This window comes from Syngnathus floridae, chromosome 18 (assembly GCF_059516105.1).
Source record: "Syngnathus floridae isolate MCC-2025c chromosome 18, RoL_Sflo_1.0, whole genome shotgun sequence".
In the NCBI taxonomy this organism is placed as follows: Eukaryota; Metazoa; Chordata; class Actinopteri; order Syngnathiformes; family Syngnathidae; genus Syngnathus; species Syngnathus floridae.
Window position 1 is genome coordinate 7,990,876 of NC_142430.1, and position 20,144 is coordinate 8,011,019.

The 20,144-nt window shown below is 47.3% G+C and overlaps 3 protein-coding genes and 1 long non-coding RNA gene across 6 annotated transcripts; 1 reads left to right on the top strand and 3 right to left on the bottom strand.

Annotated features, from left to right (window-relative positions):
• Positions 1 to 32: 32 nt before the first annotated feature.
• LOC148382784 (uncharacterized) lies at positions 33 to 11,815 on the bottom strand. Of its 2 annotated transcripts, XR_015853884.1 has the most exons (4): positions 11,320 to 11,815; positions 11,007 to 11,099; positions 10,776 to 10,861; positions 33 to 2,109 (listed from the first exon to the last, which is right to left on the bottom strand). It is a non-coding gene; the product is annotated as an uncharacterized LOC148382784 (long non-coding RNA). The 2 variants fall into 2 exon arrangements; XR_015853883.1 differs by having other exon boundaries at positions 11,007 to 11,815.
• Positions 1,673 to 15,212, top strand: afap1l2 (actin filament associated protein 1 like 2). The gene is made up of 19 exons (XM_088359103.1): positions 1,673 to 1,856; positions 5,783 to 5,911; positions 7,153 to 7,218; positions 7,860 to 7,942; positions 11,166 to 11,277; positions 11,357 to 11,571; positions 11,641 to 11,820; positions 11,882 to 11,968; positions 12,023 to 12,104; positions 12,172 to 12,276; positions 12,337 to 12,548; positions 12,976 to 13,121; positions 13,199 to 13,310; positions 13,371 to 13,610; positions 13,686 to 13,944; positions 14,235 to 14,408; positions 14,486 to 14,673; positions 14,748 to 14,903; positions 14,977 to 15,212. The coding sequence occupies exons 1-19, from the start codon at positions 1,841 to 1,843 to the stop codon at positions 15,001 to 15,003; spliced, it is 2,589 nt and encodes an 862-aa protein (XP_088215229.1). The 5' UTR covers positions 1,673 to 1,840; the 3' UTR covers positions 15,004 to 15,212.
• On the bottom strand, positions 7,140 to 9,856 carry LOC148382786 (kelch repeat and BTB domain-containing protein 13). The gene has a single exon (XM_088359108.1). It carries the CDS (start codon positions 9,519 to 9,521, stop codon positions 8,028 to 8,030), a length of 1,494 nt encoding a protein of 497 aa, XP_088215234.1. The 5' UTR covers positions 9,522 to 9,856; the 3' UTR covers positions 7,140 to 8,027.
• A 229-nt stretch (positions 15,213 to 15,441) lies between the features above and the next one.
• Positions 15,442 to 20,025, bottom strand: tdrd1 (tudor domain containing 1). Of its 2 annotated transcripts, none has more exons than XM_088359102.1 (21): positions 19,897 to 20,025; positions 19,536 to 19,657; positions 19,421 to 19,458; positions 19,292 to 19,346; positions 19,112 to 19,226; positions 18,984 to 19,050; positions 18,817 to 18,897; positions 18,573 to 18,755; positions 18,362 to 18,505; positions 18,127 to 18,292; positions 18,001 to 18,063; positions 17,733 to 17,909; positions 17,556 to 17,663; positions 17,320 to 17,490; positions 17,004 to 17,246; positions 16,817 to 16,936; positions 16,634 to 16,741; positions 16,396 to 16,560; positions 15,842 to 16,342; positions 15,732 to 15,775; positions 15,442 to 15,659 (listed from the first exon to the last, which is right to left on the bottom strand). In XM_088359102.1, the coding sequence occupies exons 2-21, from the start codon at positions 19,642 to 19,644 to the stop codon at positions 15,564 to 15,566; spliced, it is 2,754 nt and encodes a 917-aa protein (XP_088215228.1). In that variant the 5' UTR covers positions 19,645 to 19,657; positions 19,897 to 20,025; the 3' UTR covers positions 15,442 to 15,563. The 2 variants fall into 2 exon arrangements, with proteins under 2 accessions (XP_088215228.1, XP_088215227.1); XM_088359101.1 differs by having other exon boundaries at positions 16,817 to 16,942.
• Positions 20,026 to 20,144: the final 119 nt, after the last annotated feature.

Here is a 20,144-nt window from a genome sequence, read left to right on the forward strand (position 1 = left end):
AAAACTACATTTTATTTCGATGTGTTTTCATCTTTATGTACTACATTGATACCAGAAATAAACTAAAATAAGAATATAATCATTTCTAACAACATTTAGACGCGCAATGTTTTGCGCATGCGCACTAGCTCCAAAATAGATACTTTTATTCTCACCATAAGATGGCAGTGCCAAGCAATATTTTAAAGAAGCTGCAAAGCTTTATTAAGTATTGTATTAACTATTTTTTTTATCTGTATGGAAAGTGCCAATGTAAAGATGCTATGGAGTATTTTCATGATTTAATGTTTATTTGTGTACGTTTTTTTTCCCACTTAGCTTAAAGTCAGTGTTGCAAATGTTGAAATTGTAATTTAAATACATAAAAATGTCATGAAATATACGCGTCATTTAAGAACCCCTCCCTATTTTCCAGCAGGGTTAACGAAACCCTGCACCGCACGCTCGTCTCATCTCCACAAGGTGTTTGCTCTCCCTGTTCCCCAAACAACGTGGAGGCCGCCAAAAGAGACGCTCGGCTCACTTGTCTTTGGAAATTCCCAGACGTAACAGTCAGCCCAGGCACCAGATTAGATGAAAATGTCCAAATGAAAGCCTGAGGAGGCGACGAGGTTAGGAGGGTCTTTTCTTTTGCACCAACTTGGCCGAGGCCCAAGAATTGACTAGGGTTCAATTTAGAGTTGATTCAGTGACCTTTAACCTGTGATTCACTGGAGAGGAATGCTTTTTATGTGACTGTCGCGAGCAGGAAGAAAAAGGCTTCTTAAAACATGCACTTTTTTTTTTTTTTGCTCCTTCGTGGACAAACTCCAGCCAGCGAATGTAAATCACTGTCTGTATTTAAAAAAAAAAACAATCTCTAAAGACTCAACGCCACCCAAGCAGCTTGAGATCTTCCAAAAGGTCTGTTGCACTCCAGGAATTCCCCTAGCTGGATTATTAACAAGACACTTTGTCTGCCGTGGACGCGAGAGGGGGCGTGAAGGGCTTAGACCACCCTCTGCTTGGAGCTCACGCTGAGATGACGAATCGTTTACTAGTTTTGACAAATATCACTGACATATATTCTTTATCCTCGTCTTATTTTGCCACTCTACATGAATGTTTACTTTCCATTAAATCGGCGGCTTTAAAGTCATCGGAATAATATTAGACGAACGCAACGTTCATATTCAACCGTGCTGCCATGACTTCATTTTTTTTTTTTTAACATGTGCAAAGTTGTGAACCTTACAGGGAGCCCGTGGGAGAGCAGCGAGCGGGAGGAAGAATGAGAGGAATGCGGCTGGAGCATAACAAAGCTCAGAAGATGATTCAAAAACGGACCAAAGACAAATCGGACCCCGCTTTGCTGTAGGTCGCTTCAATCAAACCCGATTTGCCGATTCAAATCGTTTTTTTGTTACACCCCACCCACGAAAGCAAACTCACAATTCATGTGAACATTTTGAAATACTTCATCCTGGTCTATTTTGTAATCATTATCACAACAGGGGGTGTGTAGACTTTTTCAAATCCACTGAACAAATACGGGGACGTGTTTTCAAAAATCGTGCAAGTACCATCTTTATTTTCTCATGAGGCATACTTGGACTTTAACTCGAAAGGGGAGTTTCCGAGTGGTTTTGGTGTGTGTGTGTGTGTGGATGCTGCAGGCAAGGGAGAAGGAGGAGGAAGCGAGCGCCACTCACCACATCGCACAGAGTAGGAGAGGACGTGGAGAGCCGGCTGCCGCTACCCGAGTCAGTAAGGTGTTTCCCGGGGTCCGTCACTCTTGTCTGAAGACTTTAGGGACAGTCGGCTTGTATGAGTGGAGCGGGACGCCTCGGGACAAGGGGGAATGGACAAGCACAAAGGTAAGGGACGAGGAAAGTTGAAGTTTCACGTGAGGTGGACAGATGCCGAAACTCACGTCATGCACGTCAAAGTGATTTTAAGCGCAGTCCACATTGGGGTTACGGTTTCCCGGTGGGGAAAATTACGAAAACCACATTCAGTGTCTTCACTTTCTCTGCATTGTTGGCCACCAGGGGGCAGAATGAGATACACTGCACATACATGCTCAGCTCCTTTCCGGGTTTCTCAGTACAGCAGTGATATTAGTCGTTTCTGCAGAGGATAAAGAAGACGGCTGGGGACTTTCTGCATTTTTAATTCCATCTGTTTAGGATGAAGCACTTTTTACTAGCACACAATCTTTTTCATTTTAAAGTCAATCTTGTTTAAAAGTTGTTTGCACTGTGAGCAAAATCAATTCCAATAGCGCTGACATTGTTCTCAAGGCATTCCTCACATTCCTGTGGTTATTATTTGTCCATTTGGGATGAGCACGGCCGCAGCCACTTTTTGTTCGACTTCACTTCCCTATCGGAGCGATGGGAAAAATCGAATTGTACACATAACAGCTGAAATGATTTTGCGGTGATGGAGTTGTTTTTCCATTGATGAACTGGTTTCCCTTCTCGCCTTCTATTTGTCAAGAACAATGTCCAGCAGTCAAACTGGACTGGAAGCAGAAGGCTTTGAAAGAAACAAGTGTCGCTCCGTCTGTGTTTGCTCCCACTCGCTTGTTGTGTGTGTGTCAATGGAGCAGTGTTAGAAGATGGCAACTTCATATTTTTTCATGTCATTTCATTAATGGGGCATTCAGCCTTCCCAGCGACATTGGATTATTTAGTATGAGCATTCATGGTCTTTTTTTTTTTTTAAATCAAAATCGCTTGCTCGCTTTATTCTTCAAAAATCCAAAAGGCTATCCATAAATTGTTTTTCTATTTCCATCTGCTGGTGACTAAAAAACTGATAAATTGTAAGTAAGAAAAAGCATAGGGCTGAGTACGGACCCTTGAGGTACACCATAATAAATTCAGACTAACACCTGATGCCATTCAAGAAGTAGCCTTAACGTTAGCAAAAAGTGACATGAGGTCACGTCAAGGACAGGAAAAGCAACGTGCACTTTGAATTGTGTCACGTCTGAAATCGAAGACGGGAGTACCAGGACCCTGAATCGGATCTCAGCGGGAGAAGCAGGCAGTTGGTGACGGGGAGGGAGCGGGGGGGTGAGCGGGGGGGTTGTCACGGTCAGGGAAACCTGGAAAACATTCCGAGGGGAGGACGGCAGGTGGTGGGATGACAAGGCCGGCCATTGTTTGGGACAAGGGATCGTGTGTTGCTTCTCAAGAGCTGCTGGTTTCAGTGCAGAAGAGGAACGACCTCATCTGCTTACACATCCACCTGCAACACGGATGTTATTTTAGGAGGATCGCCACTTTTTAACAGCAGGGAATTAATTCTTTCCCACATTCAGAGAATAACTCAATTTAGCGTGGCCTCGATGTGACTTCCTCAATGCTACTTTAGTCACTTGAAGTTTAAGACTTAAAATGTGACAGTAAGCTCAGCAAAGTAGGCCAAAGAATTAAGCCTCACTTGAAAGTATGTCAACCAAGGGAGGGAAGGGGGGGGGGTTGATTCACAGGTAATTTAAGGAAGCTGGAGCGGCCTGTAAAAATGATGAAAAGGAAAAACGGACTTCCCGCTCGCTACCTGGCAGCGGGTGGCGGTGGCCCCCCGCGGGCGCCCAAAGACGCGTTCCTGCCACTTTACTGGCAACAGAAGCCGTGTGTGGTGTTGTTTGGCATCGGGTTCTTTTGAAGACGCCTTGCTAGTTAGTTTTTATTTGCCAGCGGCTGCTACCGGTCCAAACGACCTATAAAAAAGGCTAACCCTTTCACTACCCGCTAGGGTACCTAATGAAGTGTCCAAAGATTGCATCAAGTGACAGCGAGACTGAGAAGGAAAAAAAAAAAAAAAACAGCAGGATAGAAGTTGAGTCGGAGCCACTTGATTTGGAAGAACTACACTGGAATTACAATGCTACTTATTTGCTTTTGCGAGAAGATTTGGATGCTACTTTGGACTTGCGGCTTATTGTAATCACCATGTCTTAGCTGCAGATGTTTATTTTACACAGGCGGCGCTTGCAAACTATTTTGCCACGCTTCTCCTACAAATGCGGATTTATTATTTTGTATATTAAAAGCATTTATGGCCAGCAAACAATGGAGGTCAAAGAAGTGTTTAACTTTCCACAGGCCAGTTTTTCAAGTCAGACAAGTTTCTCTCGGGGCACCAGCATGAGTTAAATTAAACGTCTTCTTCTCTGCAACGATCAAAACAAGCACATTGAGGAGGTCAGAGCCAACGTCTCGTTTCACTTCAACTTCTTGTGCCCGTTTCCCGTTTGTTTCATTGGCAGACTACACAAGTTGTGGAGAAAATAAAAAGATTGTAAATAAAACACCAATTCCTTCCAATTTTCTGATTATTCATCAAAATCCTGAGCACGTGATGACATGACATGAAATGCAATTCAATAATTAAAAGCATCTTTTCCTACAAATTTCTACAGAAAGGCCAAACTGATAAATGAAAACAGACGCAGTGAGGACAGGATTAAAAAAAAAAGGGCAGTGTGGCAAGGCCAGATGTGAAAAGAGCCGTGTGAGCACATCTGCTGCTATTTTCCACATGTGCGCCGTGCCGCATCCCAAAATACAAAGTGTGATTCATCCCTAGAGGACATTTTGGAAGTGTCCGAAAAGCCTCCAAACATCTTCCATATCGTCTCACTTTGTTGCATCACTGCGCTGACTTTAACGACAACAACCCGCCCCCCCCCTTCCCCAATTTCGTTGCTTAATTCAAATCGTATTCGTGACAAACCGCAAAAACATTGCATCACTGACAAAACAATTTTTGCCCTAAATTACACAAAAAGCAAAACACTATAAAGCACGATGACATGAATTCAATTAGGAACATTATTTATGTATTTGATCATAATTGATCCAATTATCCAGCAGTAGAAGGCAAATCGATATCACTAAAGTTATTGATTGAATTCGTGAATGAATCAAAACAGGAAGCGCAACTTCAGGCGGAGAAGAAACGGCGACTGCGGAGCGCCGTGTCCTGTCAGCTGACTCTGTTTCCCAGGCCCCCCCCCCTCCCTCCTTGCACCCAAAAGTTCATCTGAGTCAACTTATGCAAACAAACAAGTGGAAGCAGAGCAATGGGAAAGCGAAAATCAAATTGGGTGCTCTTCACGTTCAGTTTCGAACCGAGCCTGAAATGTTTCTGACTTCTGTCGGGCAATTTTGTGCTTTCCTGTTGTGAAAGGCTCTTCCAGTATTTTGCTCCTCACACGGGGCCCCTCGGGAGAAGTTGACCCAGCGTGAGCAGGAGTCATTAAAAAAAAGGGTTGGGGAGGGGTGAAGAGAAGGGAGGGAGCTCCTCTCATCATCTGAAGCTCAGCATTGGACACCTTGTGTTCCCCGTATTGTCACTTTGAAGGCTGGGTTAGCGGTCGGCGTCTGACCTTTGAGGTTCTTCTTTGGAAGCCGAGCCCTCGTCTGACTGCGGGCTTGGTTTATTTCTGGACGTCGCAATTTTCTCTCTCGCCTTCACTTTCAAAAGACGTGCTTGATGACAAGGAAATGCTTAGCAGGATATTTGCTAATTAGAACGGTGAGGTCTAAAAAGTCCAAACATCTGCTCCACCTTCTCCTTTAAGAACGTCTTTCATCCTCGCGATGCTTTTCACGAAGCCAGCAGACACACAAAGAGCTCCCCACACGGCGTGACCCTGAAGGTCCCGCGTGGGAGGCACGTCAGGGCTGCAAAGTCGTTCTCTCCCATGCTAAACGCTGGCGTGAAGTCCGAGCGTTAACAGACAAATCCTCCCTGACTGCTTTATTTTCATTCTTTGTGTTTGCAGTGCTGGACCAGCTCCTCATGGAGCTCCACCACTTCCTGCTCATCCTAGACAAAGAGACCCTGACTGGGAACGCCACCATCCACAAGGGATTGCTTTCCGACCTACTCCAGTCCTACACTGCGTCCAACGGTATCAGCAAAAAAAAAATACGTTTAGGAGGCTTGTTGCCGGGTAGAATTAAGAAATAAAATCCGATATGACAGCAGCTTTTGCAGCTCTTCAAGCAAAGAGGCTTCTGGTGTCAACACTCGTCCGATTTCCCTCGTGAGAACACGTTGAAACAATACACGCTGAAAAATTCGCACGGAAAGTCTTCCAGTCCCCATAAATAAAATCGGCCCACCAGCAGTTTTGTGTTTTCAGCGTCAGAGCCCCGAAGAGGGAAAATAAACATTTTGGCGAATGTTCTCCAATTAAACGCCGGGGTAATTTTGCAAACAAGCTTTCAGTCGGAGTGTATCTGATGGTCAGGGCCTGTGAGAGTGTCATAATTACACGGCGCTTAGGCAGATAGCAAAATAAGTACGAGGAGGTTTTGTCCGATAGCCAAGTGCTGACTCAACGTTGGGTGAACTTGTGGGAAATTAAATGGAGAACCCACCACATGTTACGTAAGAAGCAAGTTTGCGGTTAAGCGAGCGACGTAGATTTGCTACATGACAAATTGCAAGTTGGGAAGAATATCAGTCCAAGGTTTTGTTTGTGGTCACGCTGATCTGGGGCTTTTCCCCTCCCAACTTTGATTCGCCGGCACCCACGTCACTCACCACATCCAGTCACGCCTTTTATATAATAAGCAAAATTATTATTTTAATGATGACATTGTGTGAAAGACCTTTTAGTTGGGTTTTTTCCCGGCCGCCATGTTTATTTAATATCAAATGAGCCCATCATGAATCAGATCTTAAATCTAGTACGGCCCTCTCGATGAAAACTGAAATGTCCCGTGAGGTTCACGATGAAGTTGAAAAAGTCACAGCGACACACTGGAAGAGTCTTCCCTTTCCATGTTCAGGTCTTGGATTTGTTCCTCAGCACTTCCTCTCCTGGCTCTCGGCTGTATGATTATTCCAAAGCCGCATTCATCCACCGGGGACGCTCGCTTCCTTTGAGCGGGTTATAAATAGCGCGGTAGAAACTTTCGATTTTCTTTTTGGTGTTTACTTTCCGCTCAAGATATCGATATCAAAGCGGTGCAACGCCTGAAGATGTCTTTTGATGATCGGCGAAAATTAATTCAATTAGGAAAACTTTTTTTTAATAAATAAAATGACTACATTAATTATTTATTCCTAGACTGTTTTTTCTTATTTCAAAGTCGATAGATATTTAGTTATGCTCTTTCTGATTTTTTTGTGGCTTTCACGCAGGTGCGGATGAGGAATACATCTACATGAACAAAGTTGTCGTCGGTAACAAGGAAAACCAGGAGAAAGGTAAACATTTTGAATTTAATCAGGTGTCATTTTGCTTCATGACATCTCTGTGATAAAAAAAAAAAAAAACACCCTTAGAAAAAAAATCGCAATCAACTCGAAGCAAAACTCAAGAACAACACAGGAGGAGAAAAAGAGTCTCAAACGGAATTCTTTCTTGTAGTCCAAACAAAACAAGGCAGCTACAGATGGCGAGGCGCTATGAAGAAACAGACAGGAAATGGCGGTGGGGTTGGGTTGGGGGGGATTGGGGTCGTCTGTGACTCCAGCTCGCCTCTCGGCTTTTCACTTGAATTGCGTCCCGGCGAGCACGAGGTGCAATAACTCATGTCCGCTGTAACGTCTGACCCAGTTGGACAACCTCGACGGAGCAGCAACTCGAGAAGGTCTGTCTCATGGTCTTAGTTCGCACGTTTGACAGAATACAGTAAGAGCGACCCTCGCTTGGTTGATTTCGAAAGAAATCTAGGTCAACAAACTGGCCAAAAGTGATCCGAAACCGCCTCGATCAGATCAGGTCTCATCGGATTTGAGTCCGGGTATCCACCCTCTGGTGTGGAACATCTGGACATCCCAGAATGGTGAAAAGCGCTGTTATGGATCCATTGGCTGTTTGTTTACTTTCAAATTTTGCATTGCAGAAGACCTCCCGGTCAATGGAAAAGCATCCAAACATGCGCCGGTTCCACAGAAGAGCCTTCCTAATCTGCCACCGCCCAGAACAGTAAGTGACTACATCATATCAAATAGTTTTGGGACTGAAACGGTTCTGGAATTGGAGTCTTCATGTATCCCAGTTTCAAATAAGGTTAGACCTCCAGGATATCATCTACCGGTGGTTCCGTTCTGTCTTTCAAAGGCATTTCCTTTTGCCTCCCCTGTGCATCCACCTGGGGGAAGTCCGGTCCTGTCTTGGGAAGCCTAAGTAAACACGTCCATAACGATCCGCCCTTTGGAAAACCCTTCATCTGCCTTCGAGGCTTCCATTCCTTCGCGTTGATGGCGTACTCCAGGGTTAGCATGCGTTTCACCGTGAGGGCCGAGTCCCCTTTTACGGCGGCGGTGAACAGCGCCCCCTTGCTGTTGATGTAGTGCCCCGGCATGGCTGTCCATTGGCCTGTGGTGAGGTTGTAGCAGTCCATGAGACAGCGGAGAAAGTCGTCGCAGGGCCCGTTGCGCATCACGTACAAGTTGTCCCTGTGGGCCACCATGCAGTGGCCGTAACTCTGAGGTCTGATCAAGGTGGTGGTGAGCTTCCACTCGTCCTCGAGCGCCACGTACTCGTAAATATCCGTGGTATCGGGAGGTTTCCAGAAGCAAACAAACATCCGCCGCCTGGCGACAGCGCAGGCGGCTGACGCTACCGGCCTCGGAGCTTCTCGTATGAACGTCCACTCAGCTTTTTGAGGGTCATAACGTTCTGCTGTGGCGATGTTCTTTTTCTGGAACTCGCCTCCGACGGCATAGAGTCGTCCCTCGTGCCCCAGCAAGGTGAAGTCATGTCTGGGTCTGTGAGGTCCTGGAAGTGAGGTCCATAGCCCTGACTCGGGGTCAAAGCAGAAGGCGGCGTCGACGGTTTCTTTGTTATAACCGTAAACTCCCCCGACGATGTACAGGCGGTTGTCCAGCACGGCCACGCCGCACAAGGACGTACTGCAGATGGTCGGGAGATGAGTGAGATGCTTCCACTCTTCTTCTTTCTCGTCGAGGTAGCACACGACCCGGAAGGTGTCGTGGAGCAGCTCCGTGGAAGGGGTATGGGTACCGATTGCGACGTAAGACACAGGGGATAAGGACTCAGAATAACGCAGCAGATCTTCAGGAAGTGTCGCCTCCGCCGTTTCCTTCAAGTCTTCGAATGCATCGCAGAGGAAAAGAGCGGCGCTATGGAAGAGTTTCTCCAGCCCAAAGATGTGGGCGGCCTGGTAGAGCAGGAGGCAGGTATCCGAATCCACGATATCGCAAAGATGCCGAGTTAAAGTTGGCACCTGCAGGAAGGCGGCGCACTCCACGGCCTCCACCAGCTCGTCCGGATCGGCCAGGGTGGGAATCTCCCCTTTGCAGACGGCAAGAGCGATGAGAAACCCTCTTGCGTGCAGCCCTCCTTTAAGGTGGAGCTCCTCCTGTTTACTTTCCAGCATGCCTGACTGGAAGAGCGCCCGGAAGTAGTTGCTGTGCCTCGCTAGGAAGGCCCTCTCCAAAACGAACCAGCTGTCTTCCACCTTCACCCTCACTCGACCCGTCAGATCAAGGGTCGCATTCTTCTCTCGACTGGATGATGCCAAACCCTCGGGCATGTCCATAATCTCGCTGAAACGGGTCTTTGTTTCTCACAACGGAAACCGTGTCACTCCAGTTGAAATGTATCCATCTCTCCACGACGCGTGACTGGTAAACAAACGTTTGAAGAGTTCCATTGGGTCGACTCGGCACGGGCTGAAAATAGAGTTGGGCTATAGATAGCGACCGTGGCGCTTTGGTGGTGACACCCCGGGGGGAATGAAAGCAGACGTCCGCAGAGGGTGAGTCGGTTTGATTGGCTAGGTCGGGATTTTATTCGTATACACGTATGTAGACTCAAATTTGAAAGCAATTCTTTAATTGGCCATAAAATAAAATAACAGCTTATTTTAGACTTGTAAATATTTTACTTTAATTTTTTTTTTTTTTATTAAATATTCTCATTGTCTGGCAAACAGTTAATGAGAATATTTAATTTAATTGAATCTGATTTTTTTTTTTAAAAAAAAAGCAAATGTTAGAAAATCCAAAACACACTCCTAGATATTTTGGTCCGGTTTTATTTTTAAATTAAATATTCTCATTGCTGGCAAACAGTTAATGAGAATATATAATTTAATTAAACCTGATTTTTTAAAAAAAAGCAAATGTTAGAAAATTCTGCTGGTCTGGTTTTATTTTTTTTATATTAAATATTCTCATTGACTGGCAAACAGTCAATGAGAATATTTAATTTCATTGAACCTGATTTTTTTTTTTAAAAAAAGCAATTCTTCCTAAACACGCTCCTAGATTTGGAGTGTTTTTGCTTCAGCAGATTCTTGGCATGGGAACCGGGGATTTTCCATGTTGCTGGGCCTTTTCGTATTTTTTTCTGAGCCCCTCCGCCACACCCCGATCACTCTCCCCCGCTGCTTGCTTTTGTTCCTTTGGCTGGAGCCAGTCGCTGACTATGTCAAATGAAACGCCAGGGCTGAAGTGAAAGTAAAGCATCTTTGCATGCTGTCAATGTCTTGGAATATAGGGAGAAGGGGGCGTGGCAGGAGGCCGCCTTGTTTTAATTCACAACAGATGCTTTGACTCCTGCCTGATTTACAGTAGAAACAAACCCAGCAGATATTTTTATAAGTTCCTGTCAGGTCAAATGTGAAAATCTCCAATTTGAAGTGAGGGTAAAACTCTAGCGGCGGCTTCATTGTGTATATTGCTTTGTTAGCCTACCTAAAGTACTTCAATGTCTTATGATCATTTTTTTTTCTACATTAAAATACATTTGGACCATCAATTTTGTAAACGCTCACTACTTTTGCACTAACCTCCCTCCCTCGGGCTCCTCTCTTCATCTGCTCCGTCTCGAATTTCTGTGATCTTGCCGCGGAATGTACGTGCCTTGGGAGGGAGTCTGAGAAAGTGGAAGATTTAACATCAGACGTTTGATCAGAATCAGGAAAAAAAATCCTTCTTAGTTGAACTCGCAGAATTCTTCCAAGTTTACTTTGCCCAAGCCACCTGATTTGTTCTGGTGCTCGATGGAATAGTTGAAATACCTTTTGGTGTATAGATCCTCGAAGAACTTTGCTTTTATCTTCTGGCGGCTTTTCAGTAATGTCATTGGATCCCACCCGCCATCTCTTTTGGACCTATCGTCAATATAAAAAGCCAGTTTCAAATGTCAAACACACAACGTTTGTCTTCTGATCCATCAGAGCGCGGTGACTCGAGAACCTTTTCCCCTAACGCTCGTCCAGACGGCGACCTGCTCAGAAGCTTCCGAGAGTTACTACGAGGAGGCTCAGCCTTATGAAGAAACTGTCAATGGTAAGAGTTAGCAGTAGCTACCCGTCTGTCTTTCCGACTCACCGCGTAGTCATCGGCGCGTCGCTCTCGGCTTCACCAGACGACGGCGAGGCCGTCAGCAGCTCGTACGAGTCCTACGACGAGGACGAATCGGCCACCAGGGGGAAGTCGCTGTCGGCGCAGCACCAGTGGCCCTCGGCCGAGGCGTCCATCGAGTTGATGAAAGATGCGCGTATTTGTGCCTTCCTGTGGAGGAAAAAGTGGCTGGGCCAGTGGGCCAAGCAACTGTGCGTCATCAAGGAGCACCGACTTCTGGTAATTCCATCCCGATTTAAATCGGATGCTTGAATTTGAGAAGTAAAAAGTACCTGTTGTTGCTTTCAGTGCTACAAGAGCTCCAAGGAGCAGACGCCCCTGTTGGACGTGAGCCTGCTGGGCTGCAGCGTCACCTACAAGGAGAAGCAGCTCAAGAGGAAGGAGCACAAGCTGAAGATCGTCCCCGTGGGCGGCGAGGCCATCGTGCTGGGGCTGCAGAGCAAGGAACAAACGGAGCAGTGGCTCAAGGTGAGCTTTTGCTCTCAACAAGTTGCTGGATTTGAGGGAAAACAAATGTTTCGCTCACCAGGTGATCCAGGAGATCAGTCCCAAGCCGGTTGAAAACGGCGACTTGCAGCATTCTGTTTCTGACTCGCCAAGGCTCATTTGCACTAAGGTGAGAGATATGGAATGAGAAGATTTCTTCCACTCAAAACTGGGGTTTCGACAGGGGGAGGTCGGCGAGCGACACTCGGCGGCTTCGGAAAGCGGCAGCAGCACCGACGGCCACGCCGAGACCCCCGAGAGGGATGGTGAGCTTCCGCGCTAAAATACAAACAAAGGCAAGTGCGACTGCTGAGCGTCCTCGTCCACTTCCAGTGAAGAAAAAATACAGCGCAGGTTTGAAGTTCAGCAACCTGATGAACATCGGAAAGAAAAAAGTCTCGTCGTTGGAGAGCGCCGAGAAATGCGTGGAAACTTCCGGTGAGTTGGGCATAAATTTGGAGGTTCTCCTGCAAAACTCATTGGACCATCTTCCATCAGGCTACCTCAACGTGCTGGTGAACAGCCAGTGGCGGACGTGCTGGTGCCTGGTCAAGAACGGTCAGCTGTGGTTCTACCAGGACAAGAATAAGAACAAAGTGAGCCAACCTGCCGTGAGGCTCGAGGGCTGCCAGGTTTGGCCGGACCCCAGCCCGGAACGCCTCTACTCCTTCCGGATCGAAATGAGCGGCATGCAGCTGGCGACCCTGGAGGTACTTGGAACCGCTGTAAAAAAAAATTCAAATAACTCCTGGATAACTTGAGGATAAATATTTGAGTGCTCACGTGGTTTGGGAGGTGGGCTCACTTTCGGCGAAAACAGATCCAGGATGAAGAAAAATGTCTGGAGTGAAAAAAAAAAAAGTCAGCATTTTTATAAGACGCCGGGTGCATGGTTACATGAAGTAAACACTGTCCTCACTGGAGTAAGGGTGGTCCATGTGTGTGTGTCTGGTGGAGGGTGGGGATGTCGTGGGATTTGGTCATGGAAAAAGCCCTCCAGTTTCTCCCTGCTGCATATTTGAGCATCAACAAAAGTATTTCACGTCTCAGCTTCTTAGGACATATTCCGACAAGCATAAATCCCACTTTTTGGCCACGCCTAAATCTTTAGGGAGTAAGAACCGAAATGTTTTCCAGGCCAAAACGTCAGCCGTCATGGGCCACTGGCTGGGCCTCTTATTGTCCCAGACGGGGAGCAAGACAGACCCGGAGGAGCTCACCTACGACTACGTCAACGCCGAGAGGATCACCAGTATCGTCAACGCGGCAAAGACTTCATTTTAGTAGGACAAGACAAAAATATTGAACCCCAAAAACAAGTCGGCGTGCTAAGATTTCAAATGTTTCTTTGCGGCTCCAGCTTGATGCAGAGGCGCTTCTCCGAGCCAAACAACTATATTGACGCCCTGCCCTCCGCCCAGCAGAACCCGGATGAGCTGTATGATGACGTAGCCTCAATCGCTGATCCAGAGGTGTGTTAAGAAAGAAGAAGAAGAAAAAAACCCAGAAAATTTAACTTTTTTTTTTTCCAGGATATTGTTGCTGGCTGTCTTCCACTGAGTGATGAAAAGGACATTGAAGAGCATCGTGAAATGTCCGCAAAGGACGCACATAAGGACTTGGCTCAAGATGAGGAACCTGAAAATCGGGTGTACCTCGACCTGGTGCCGGTGCGGTCTTTTTTGCATACGGTGGCAGGTGGTGGAAAGCAAACATCAGGAGAATCCCCTGAGCCCTCAGAGGAACGCAAAGAGCCTTTGAAACTAAACGAGGTAACCTCGTACCTCAAAGTAGCTTTTGATTTGACGTTAAAAGGCTGGCAAGAAACTCTGGCGCTTCCATTCCAGGTCAATCCAAACAACCCGGCAGAACCCGAAGCAGCATCTAATTCAAACGAGTCGGCCAAAACAGAAGAAGAGCATTGCACGACTCCCACCACTCCCACACAGCGGCAAGCTCCGCCAAATTCCAAAGCCCTGCCGCACAGCCAGGAGCCCCCCAAGAGGACGCTGAGCCCCTCGGGGGTCCAGAAAACGTTGACTCTTCAAACAGCCTCTGGCTTTCCTCTCAGTCCTCAACCGCCACGACCTAAAGCCTTCAGCACAGGTGAGGGGTGACGTAGCATTCGGGTTTTCCATCAAGGAAGGAACAAAAAAAATTGGTTGGCTCCCTCATGTGGTAGGCTGCCTCTCCTACATCAGCACACATGGTCACAATTTTAGGAACACTATCAAAAATTCCTCCTCTTCAAACTAGATGCTAAAAGTATAGCATAAAATCGATCACTTTTGAATTAATAATAAAACAAAAATTAATCAAAAATGTAAATCAATGCTTAAAAAAAATAGTGGCAAAATGATTTTGTATACCGAGAAATAAAAAGTGCTGACTTCCAGGTTGCTCCGGTGCCGTCGAGGGGAAGCTGGGCAAGAAACGCACCGAGGCGGACTTGGTGCGCTACAGCGACGAGCGCGAGCGACTGGAGCGAGAGCGCGACGAGGTCAGGAGCAGCCTGGCCGGCCTCAAGAAGGAACGGAGGGAAACCAAAGAGGAGCTCAGCGCCTGTCAAGGTAAATTATTGTCCAACTCTTTTGCCCCCCCAAAAAATGTCTGCTTGCCTGAGCGGGCTCCTGCACGTTGGTTTCAGATGCCAAGCAGCAAAGCTCACTGGAAGCTCGGCTGAAGCAGATCGAGGAGGCCAGTCGGGAAGCGGAGCGGAGGCGTGTGGAGGTGGAGCTACGGCTGGTGGAAGTCAAGGAGAACCTGAAGAAGGTGGAGGCCGGGCCCTTCACGCTGGGGACCACGCTGGACAGCAACCTTCCGGACCCGTCCACGGTCAGCCGCCATCAACCTGAAGAAGTTGGTAAACACGAACACAAGTTAGCTCACATTTTTTTGCTCGCCCTCAGATGAAAACGGTGACGCAGCCCCCGTCCTCGCCCTGTCAAACATCCGGCGGTCCCACCAACGCAGATCCGGCATCTCCCGTCAATTCAGCCAGCGCACTTAAGAACAGACCGGCGTCCATCATGGCCACTAAAGGCAAAGTGCTGCAGAAAGCCAAAGTGAGCCGGTGCAAGAATTTGTTGGAATGACATCAGAATTTTGATTTAATTCAATCGTGCTTTGTCGTTACAGGAGTGGGAAAGGAAGTCCACCACTTAAAGCCCCTTGTACACTGAAAAGCGCCGAAAGTTTGAAAGCACGAACGGTCTTGAATTGGCTACGAGTCATCCTGGAGATTGTAGCTTGGATCGACATTTATGCTGGTAGCTAAATGTAAATAAGCACATCATTTATTCTGCCTTTGTTGGGGGGGGGTGAGGGGTCTGTATTGCTAGCTAAAAAAAAACGCACTTTTTATTCAAATAAATACTGACCAAAAAAATGCCACCAGTCTTTTGTGTCGAGCCGGCCATCCGCAGCAGGCCGTCCTGTCACGCGTCACCTGCAACAACAATTTAAGCAGTAGAAATTACAATAAGCAGAATTTTTTTTTCTCTACTTACCAGAGGCTTGCCAGAATCCACCCATACACACACACACACTCCTCTTTCTACTTTTGCCTAAGTGGTTTAGTTTAAAATAACAGTCTACACTATGTGAACTTCCAAGTGAACTTTAATTTAAAACAAATGGACCACCTGAACAACTGTGGCTAATAGCATAGCGCGCTAATTTAAGATAAGAGATGGTAAAAAAACAGAAGTGATTTGAACAGCATTTTAAAGCTGCAAACGTTCGCTAAACTGCGTCAAAGAGGAGAGAAGCAGCTCCATCAATCTCTCCAAACGCTCCATCATCAACTCCAAACGCTGAATCTGCAGGAGAGAAAAAAAAAAAAAAAAAGGGGTTGAAGATGTTCATTTTGATAAACACAACGAAAAGCAGACCTGTGGCTCCGCACTCGAGCAGAAATGTGCAGAGATCGGGGCATCTGGAAAAGACAAAGGTGGTCAAAGATTTTGTTAATACTCGTGAGTAAACGGAAAGCTCGACCCACTTTTCTGGAGCTCGTCTGCTGAGGTTTGGCTCTGCTGTGGGCTTTGGGCGGTCTCCTGGAGGCTTTCAGTTGCCTCTGCTGGTTTTGCCACAATCGACGCACCTTTCTGGAGCTCGTCTGCTGAGTTTTGGATCTGCTGTGGGCTTTGGGCGGTCTCCTCGGGGCTTGCAGTTGTCTCCGCTGGTTTTTCCACAATCATCTCCACGTCAGGGGGCATTTCCGGCCGAGGAGTGTCGCTTCTCTCCGTCTGCTCGGCCGAAGGACTTGGTGCGCTCTGAATTTTGGGGCGCGTCTGCGCCTCTGCGGGAATTTCACCGGGATATCTGGCAAAGAAATTTGAGACCAGATCGACTGCGATGCTGCGGCCTTTGCACTGCAGCTCGACGCCGTAGCCTCGTTCTGTGATGGAGATGCTGCGGGCGGAGAGCTTCTGGCCTGCCACTTGCGAGTGGAACCACGAGATGGCTTCGCTGCTCCAATCAGAATTGATGGGCTCCACGCCTGAAAGTAAACACGTGTTTGAAGTTTGACACTTCTGATTTGTGTGTGTGTACCTGAGAGGAAGCAGCGGATAGCCTGGAAGGGCAGCTGGAGGAGCGGAGGCGTGATGGAGCGAAGGTTCCTCCGTTCCACTTGCGTGCTGTAACCGTAGTCCACAAAATCCACAGCCACCGTGGCGTCAGACTGAGCGTTGACCATCGCACGGTACCAGTAGCCATCTGTGGAGCGCAAAAAAAAAAAACATGAGCCCAAAGAAAAGGCAACGTTCAGCATGTGGTTTGGTGGAAACACCTGGAAACATGGCGCAGCAAGGCTCCCCCACTTTTGGTTTGAAATCCATCGCATCCGCCTCACAATGTTGCTTTAGCTCAGCTTTGAGATCCATCAGTCGCTGTGTGTCTAAACAATCAGAAAATATTTTTTTCCAAACAGCACATTTGCGTTTGAGATGTCCATCAGTCGACGTGCTTATACCAGCCGGGTTGTCAATGTGGCAGAAAAACTCTCCAGGGTTGTTAACCATAACTACCAACAGCGTCACTGACAGGCTGTCGGCGGGTAGCTGAACTGAGGACCACGACAAAGGCAGCAGCGCTGAGGGTGACGAGAAGAAGTCACAACCATCTGTTTTTCTTTCTTTTCATATCTGCGTTTGTCTTACCGGGTGGTTCTGCAGCAGCCCGTTCACCATCGCCGGCATTCACGGGAGCAAGCGAGGCGTGGCCGGCGGAGACGAGCAGCTCGGCGATGTTGCACTGGAGGTCGCTGGAGCAGTCGACCATGACGACCAGAGCTTTGTCCTTGTGCGACCCTTTAATCTCTACGTACAGGATTCCGTTGGATGCTTTCCGCTGCACCGCCAACAGGGCTTCCTCGGACCAGCTCTCGCCGATAGGCTGGATCCCTGAGAGGATCCGCGTGACGGATTTGGTCTGAGAACCACCGGGGCTTTTCAAATAATTGAGATGGAGGCTCACCCGCCAGAGCGCAGGGAATGGCCTGCATGGGCAAGGTGAGCAGCGAAGGGCTTATGGGTCTCAAGCAGCTGATATGCACATCCTCCGAGTTGCCGTAGTCAATGTAGCCCACGCAGATGCGCTCCTCCGACGTGTACGCCAGCACTTTGGCCCGGTACCACTGCTGGTCCACTACAACACCACCACCAGGAGATTAGATTTCAGGTCATGATGTTGTGTCTCGCATGAGTTTGAACCTGAGAACTGGGCGCAGCAGACAGAGCCGGGCGCAGGTCGAAAGTTTTGGGATGCGGCTATCTGACTGCAATGCTGCCTCAAATTCAGCTGCAACTCTCGAATGTCACCTGCCGAGATAAAAAATAAAAATCTCAATCTCAAAATGTCAAAACTTGGGGGTTGGGTGAAATACTGACCGGCATTGTCCAACTTCTGCACAATCATGTGATTGGGCGAGAGGAAGTGTGTCATCATGGCGGAGAAGGAGTCCCCCACGGCCTGCGTGAGGGGCTCGGGTGGCTGAGCCCACACGTTGTCGTCCTTCCCTTGAGATTGACGCTCGTAGGTTTCCATGGCGGCGCTCAAGATGGCGTCTGAGCGGGGGATACGGAAACTGTCAACATCACCCTTAACCGGGGTGGTCAGTGGAAAGAGAAAGAATTAATAGCCCACGGAGAGGCTTACTTGTATCTTCATTGGGATTTTTTGCAAAACCACCATCGATGAGAACTGAGCTCAGACGTTTCCCTGAAAGAAGACCTTCATGTCACACATTTTACGGTACGTACGCTCAGGTGCGGCACGCCGTACCCGTGGGAAGCTCGATGTCCACGGCTCGTGCGTGAACATTTGTCAGTGTTTCCACCAGCTGCACAGTCAGCACCCTGCCGGCCAGAAGCGCAGTGACGGCTGAGCAGCACTCGGCGGACCAGCTGCCGTTCAGCGGTTCCACGCCAGCGACGCGACACTCCATTGCCTGAAGAAAATATTTGAAAAGTTTTATGAGCATCACAACACGTTTTTTTTGTTCTTTTTGTGCACTCACGCAAGGATAAAACAGCTCCAGGTCAGCAGGCAGCGGCCTCATCCTCTCCACAGGGACGTCCTCCTCATTCCCGTAGTCGATGTAAAGCATGTTCGCCGATTTTTTGTCAGCCGCCAACTCCTGGACCAAGCCTCGGTACCAAACCTAGCAAAACACGAGCAAAAGCATGACCACGAAGGTTTTTGTTATTCTACGCGTCGTCACTTCTTACCAGGTCGTCGGAGAACTGTGCAGCGCACACCTCTCCGACGCAGGGGACATATGGAGGGGCCGCAGGGGGACAGCTGGGGGTCTTCTGGAGCTGGCTGCTGATCATTTGCAGAGTCTGTAGCAGCTCGGGGATTTGGAGACGGAGGAAAAATCTGCCAGGGTTGTAGAACTCCACCACGGCCGCCTAAAATAAAATCCCCAGTTAATAAATACTTAGCAATTTAAATTCTTATCATTCAAGGTACCTGAATATCAGCTCCATTATCAAGCTTGATGGGATGCAAGTCCTTCAAGTAAACCCCGCGGGGGGCCATTGCATCTGCCGACTTCGTTTCACAAGGGGGAGAGCAATCAGGAAGTAAATACAATTAATATTTGTTGCTAGGGTGTCAAAGGTCAGATATCTAATTACCTTTGAATCCGGATAGGCGGTATTGCTTGCCGACGTTGCTGAAGCAGCGGTCTGATTCGGCTTGTCCCTACAAAATCAAACTCAAGTTTTAGTGCGATGAAACAAGTTGAAAGCTGTCGTCGGCTTACCTTCTGGGCTGTGGGTCAGCGGGCCCGCAAATCTGTCTGTGGTCCTTCCAGTCTTGCGTCTGGCACACCGGGGAGCAGTATGTTGTCATCTTGCAACGAGAACAACGTAAAGACCCTGGCAGAGAAAAAAAACTTATTTACTTGAAAATGTCAAATGCAGTATTTACTTGGAAACATTACCTTGATTGCCACAAAAGTGGCAGCGGCACAAAGGTGATAGCATGGAACCTGATGCCTTTATGGAGAAAATGAAGCGTTTTTTTTTTTCATAAATTGACAGTTTTTAATTATTTAAAATGTAATACATACGGCAGTTGTATCCCCACTGGCTGGTGGCAGTCTTGGACCTGCAAAAGAGGCAAATTGGACTGACATGTGGCAGAAAGTGTTCGAATCAACACAAAAAAGAGTTGAAGGTGTTTACCGGCTCCTACAGGCTGCGAGACCTGCCAAGGAAACACGGCCGCGTTGGATGACGGCTTGCGCAATGGCTGGTTAGGCGGCACAAAGTGCGAGGAAGATGGGTTGTTCATGGCAAATGGCGGTCTATAAATTCATACAAATACAATATTTAAGACTTAAGTGACGAGGTGGTAATAACATTTGCATTTTTGTCGAATTCACGCGCGGGTCGCCATGACGAAACAAAACTTAGCCTAAAAGTTAGCCTACTAATTGCATCTAATTGAAAGCTGTATCTGAGGACATAACAGATGTAATGCACTGTAACACAAATATGTAACCATATATCGCGTGAAAAACTATAATAATTCAAATTAACTCACAGTTTCGACTAAAAGTTCGACTTTTTCTGGAGAATTCTTGTTTTTGCCGGACGGCACGTGCTGAAAACCAGAAGCTCACTACGCATGCGCAATGACACAAGCTGCTGATTGGTACATTATCGTGTTGGCTCGTGGGTGAACAATTCGTTCAAAAAGTATTATTATTATTATTATTATTATTATTATTATTATTATTATTATTATTATTATTATTATTATTATTATTATTATTATTATTATTATTATTG

Coding starts and splice junctions, on each gene's coding strand:
- afap1l2 (XM_088359103.1), top strand. Junction 13,122..13,198: donor GCGGCAAAGACTTCATTTTA/GTAGGACAAGAC, acceptor TTGCGGCTCCAG/CTTGATGCAGAGGCGCTTCT. Junction 14,904..14,976: donor AAGTGCTGCAGAAAGCCAAA/GTGAGCCGGTGC, acceptor TTGTCGTTACAG/GAGTGGGAAAGGAAGTCCAC.
- LOC148382786 (XM_088359108.1), bottom strand. CDS start 9,521: ATGGACATGCCCGAGGGTTTGGCATCATCCAGTCGAGAGAAGAATGCG.
- tdrd1 (XM_088359101.1), bottom strand. CDS start 19,644: ATGAACAACCCATCTTCCTCGCACTTTGTGCCGCCTAACCAGCCATTG. Junction 19,227..19,291: donor CCACTTTTGTGGCAATCAAG/GTAATGTTTCCA, acceptor TTTCTCTGCCAG/GGTCTTTACGTTGTTCTCGT. Junction 17,491..17,555: donor CTGCTGCGCCCAGTTCTCAG/GTTCAAACTCAT, acceptor GTGGTGTTGTAG/TGGACCAGCAGTGGTACCGG.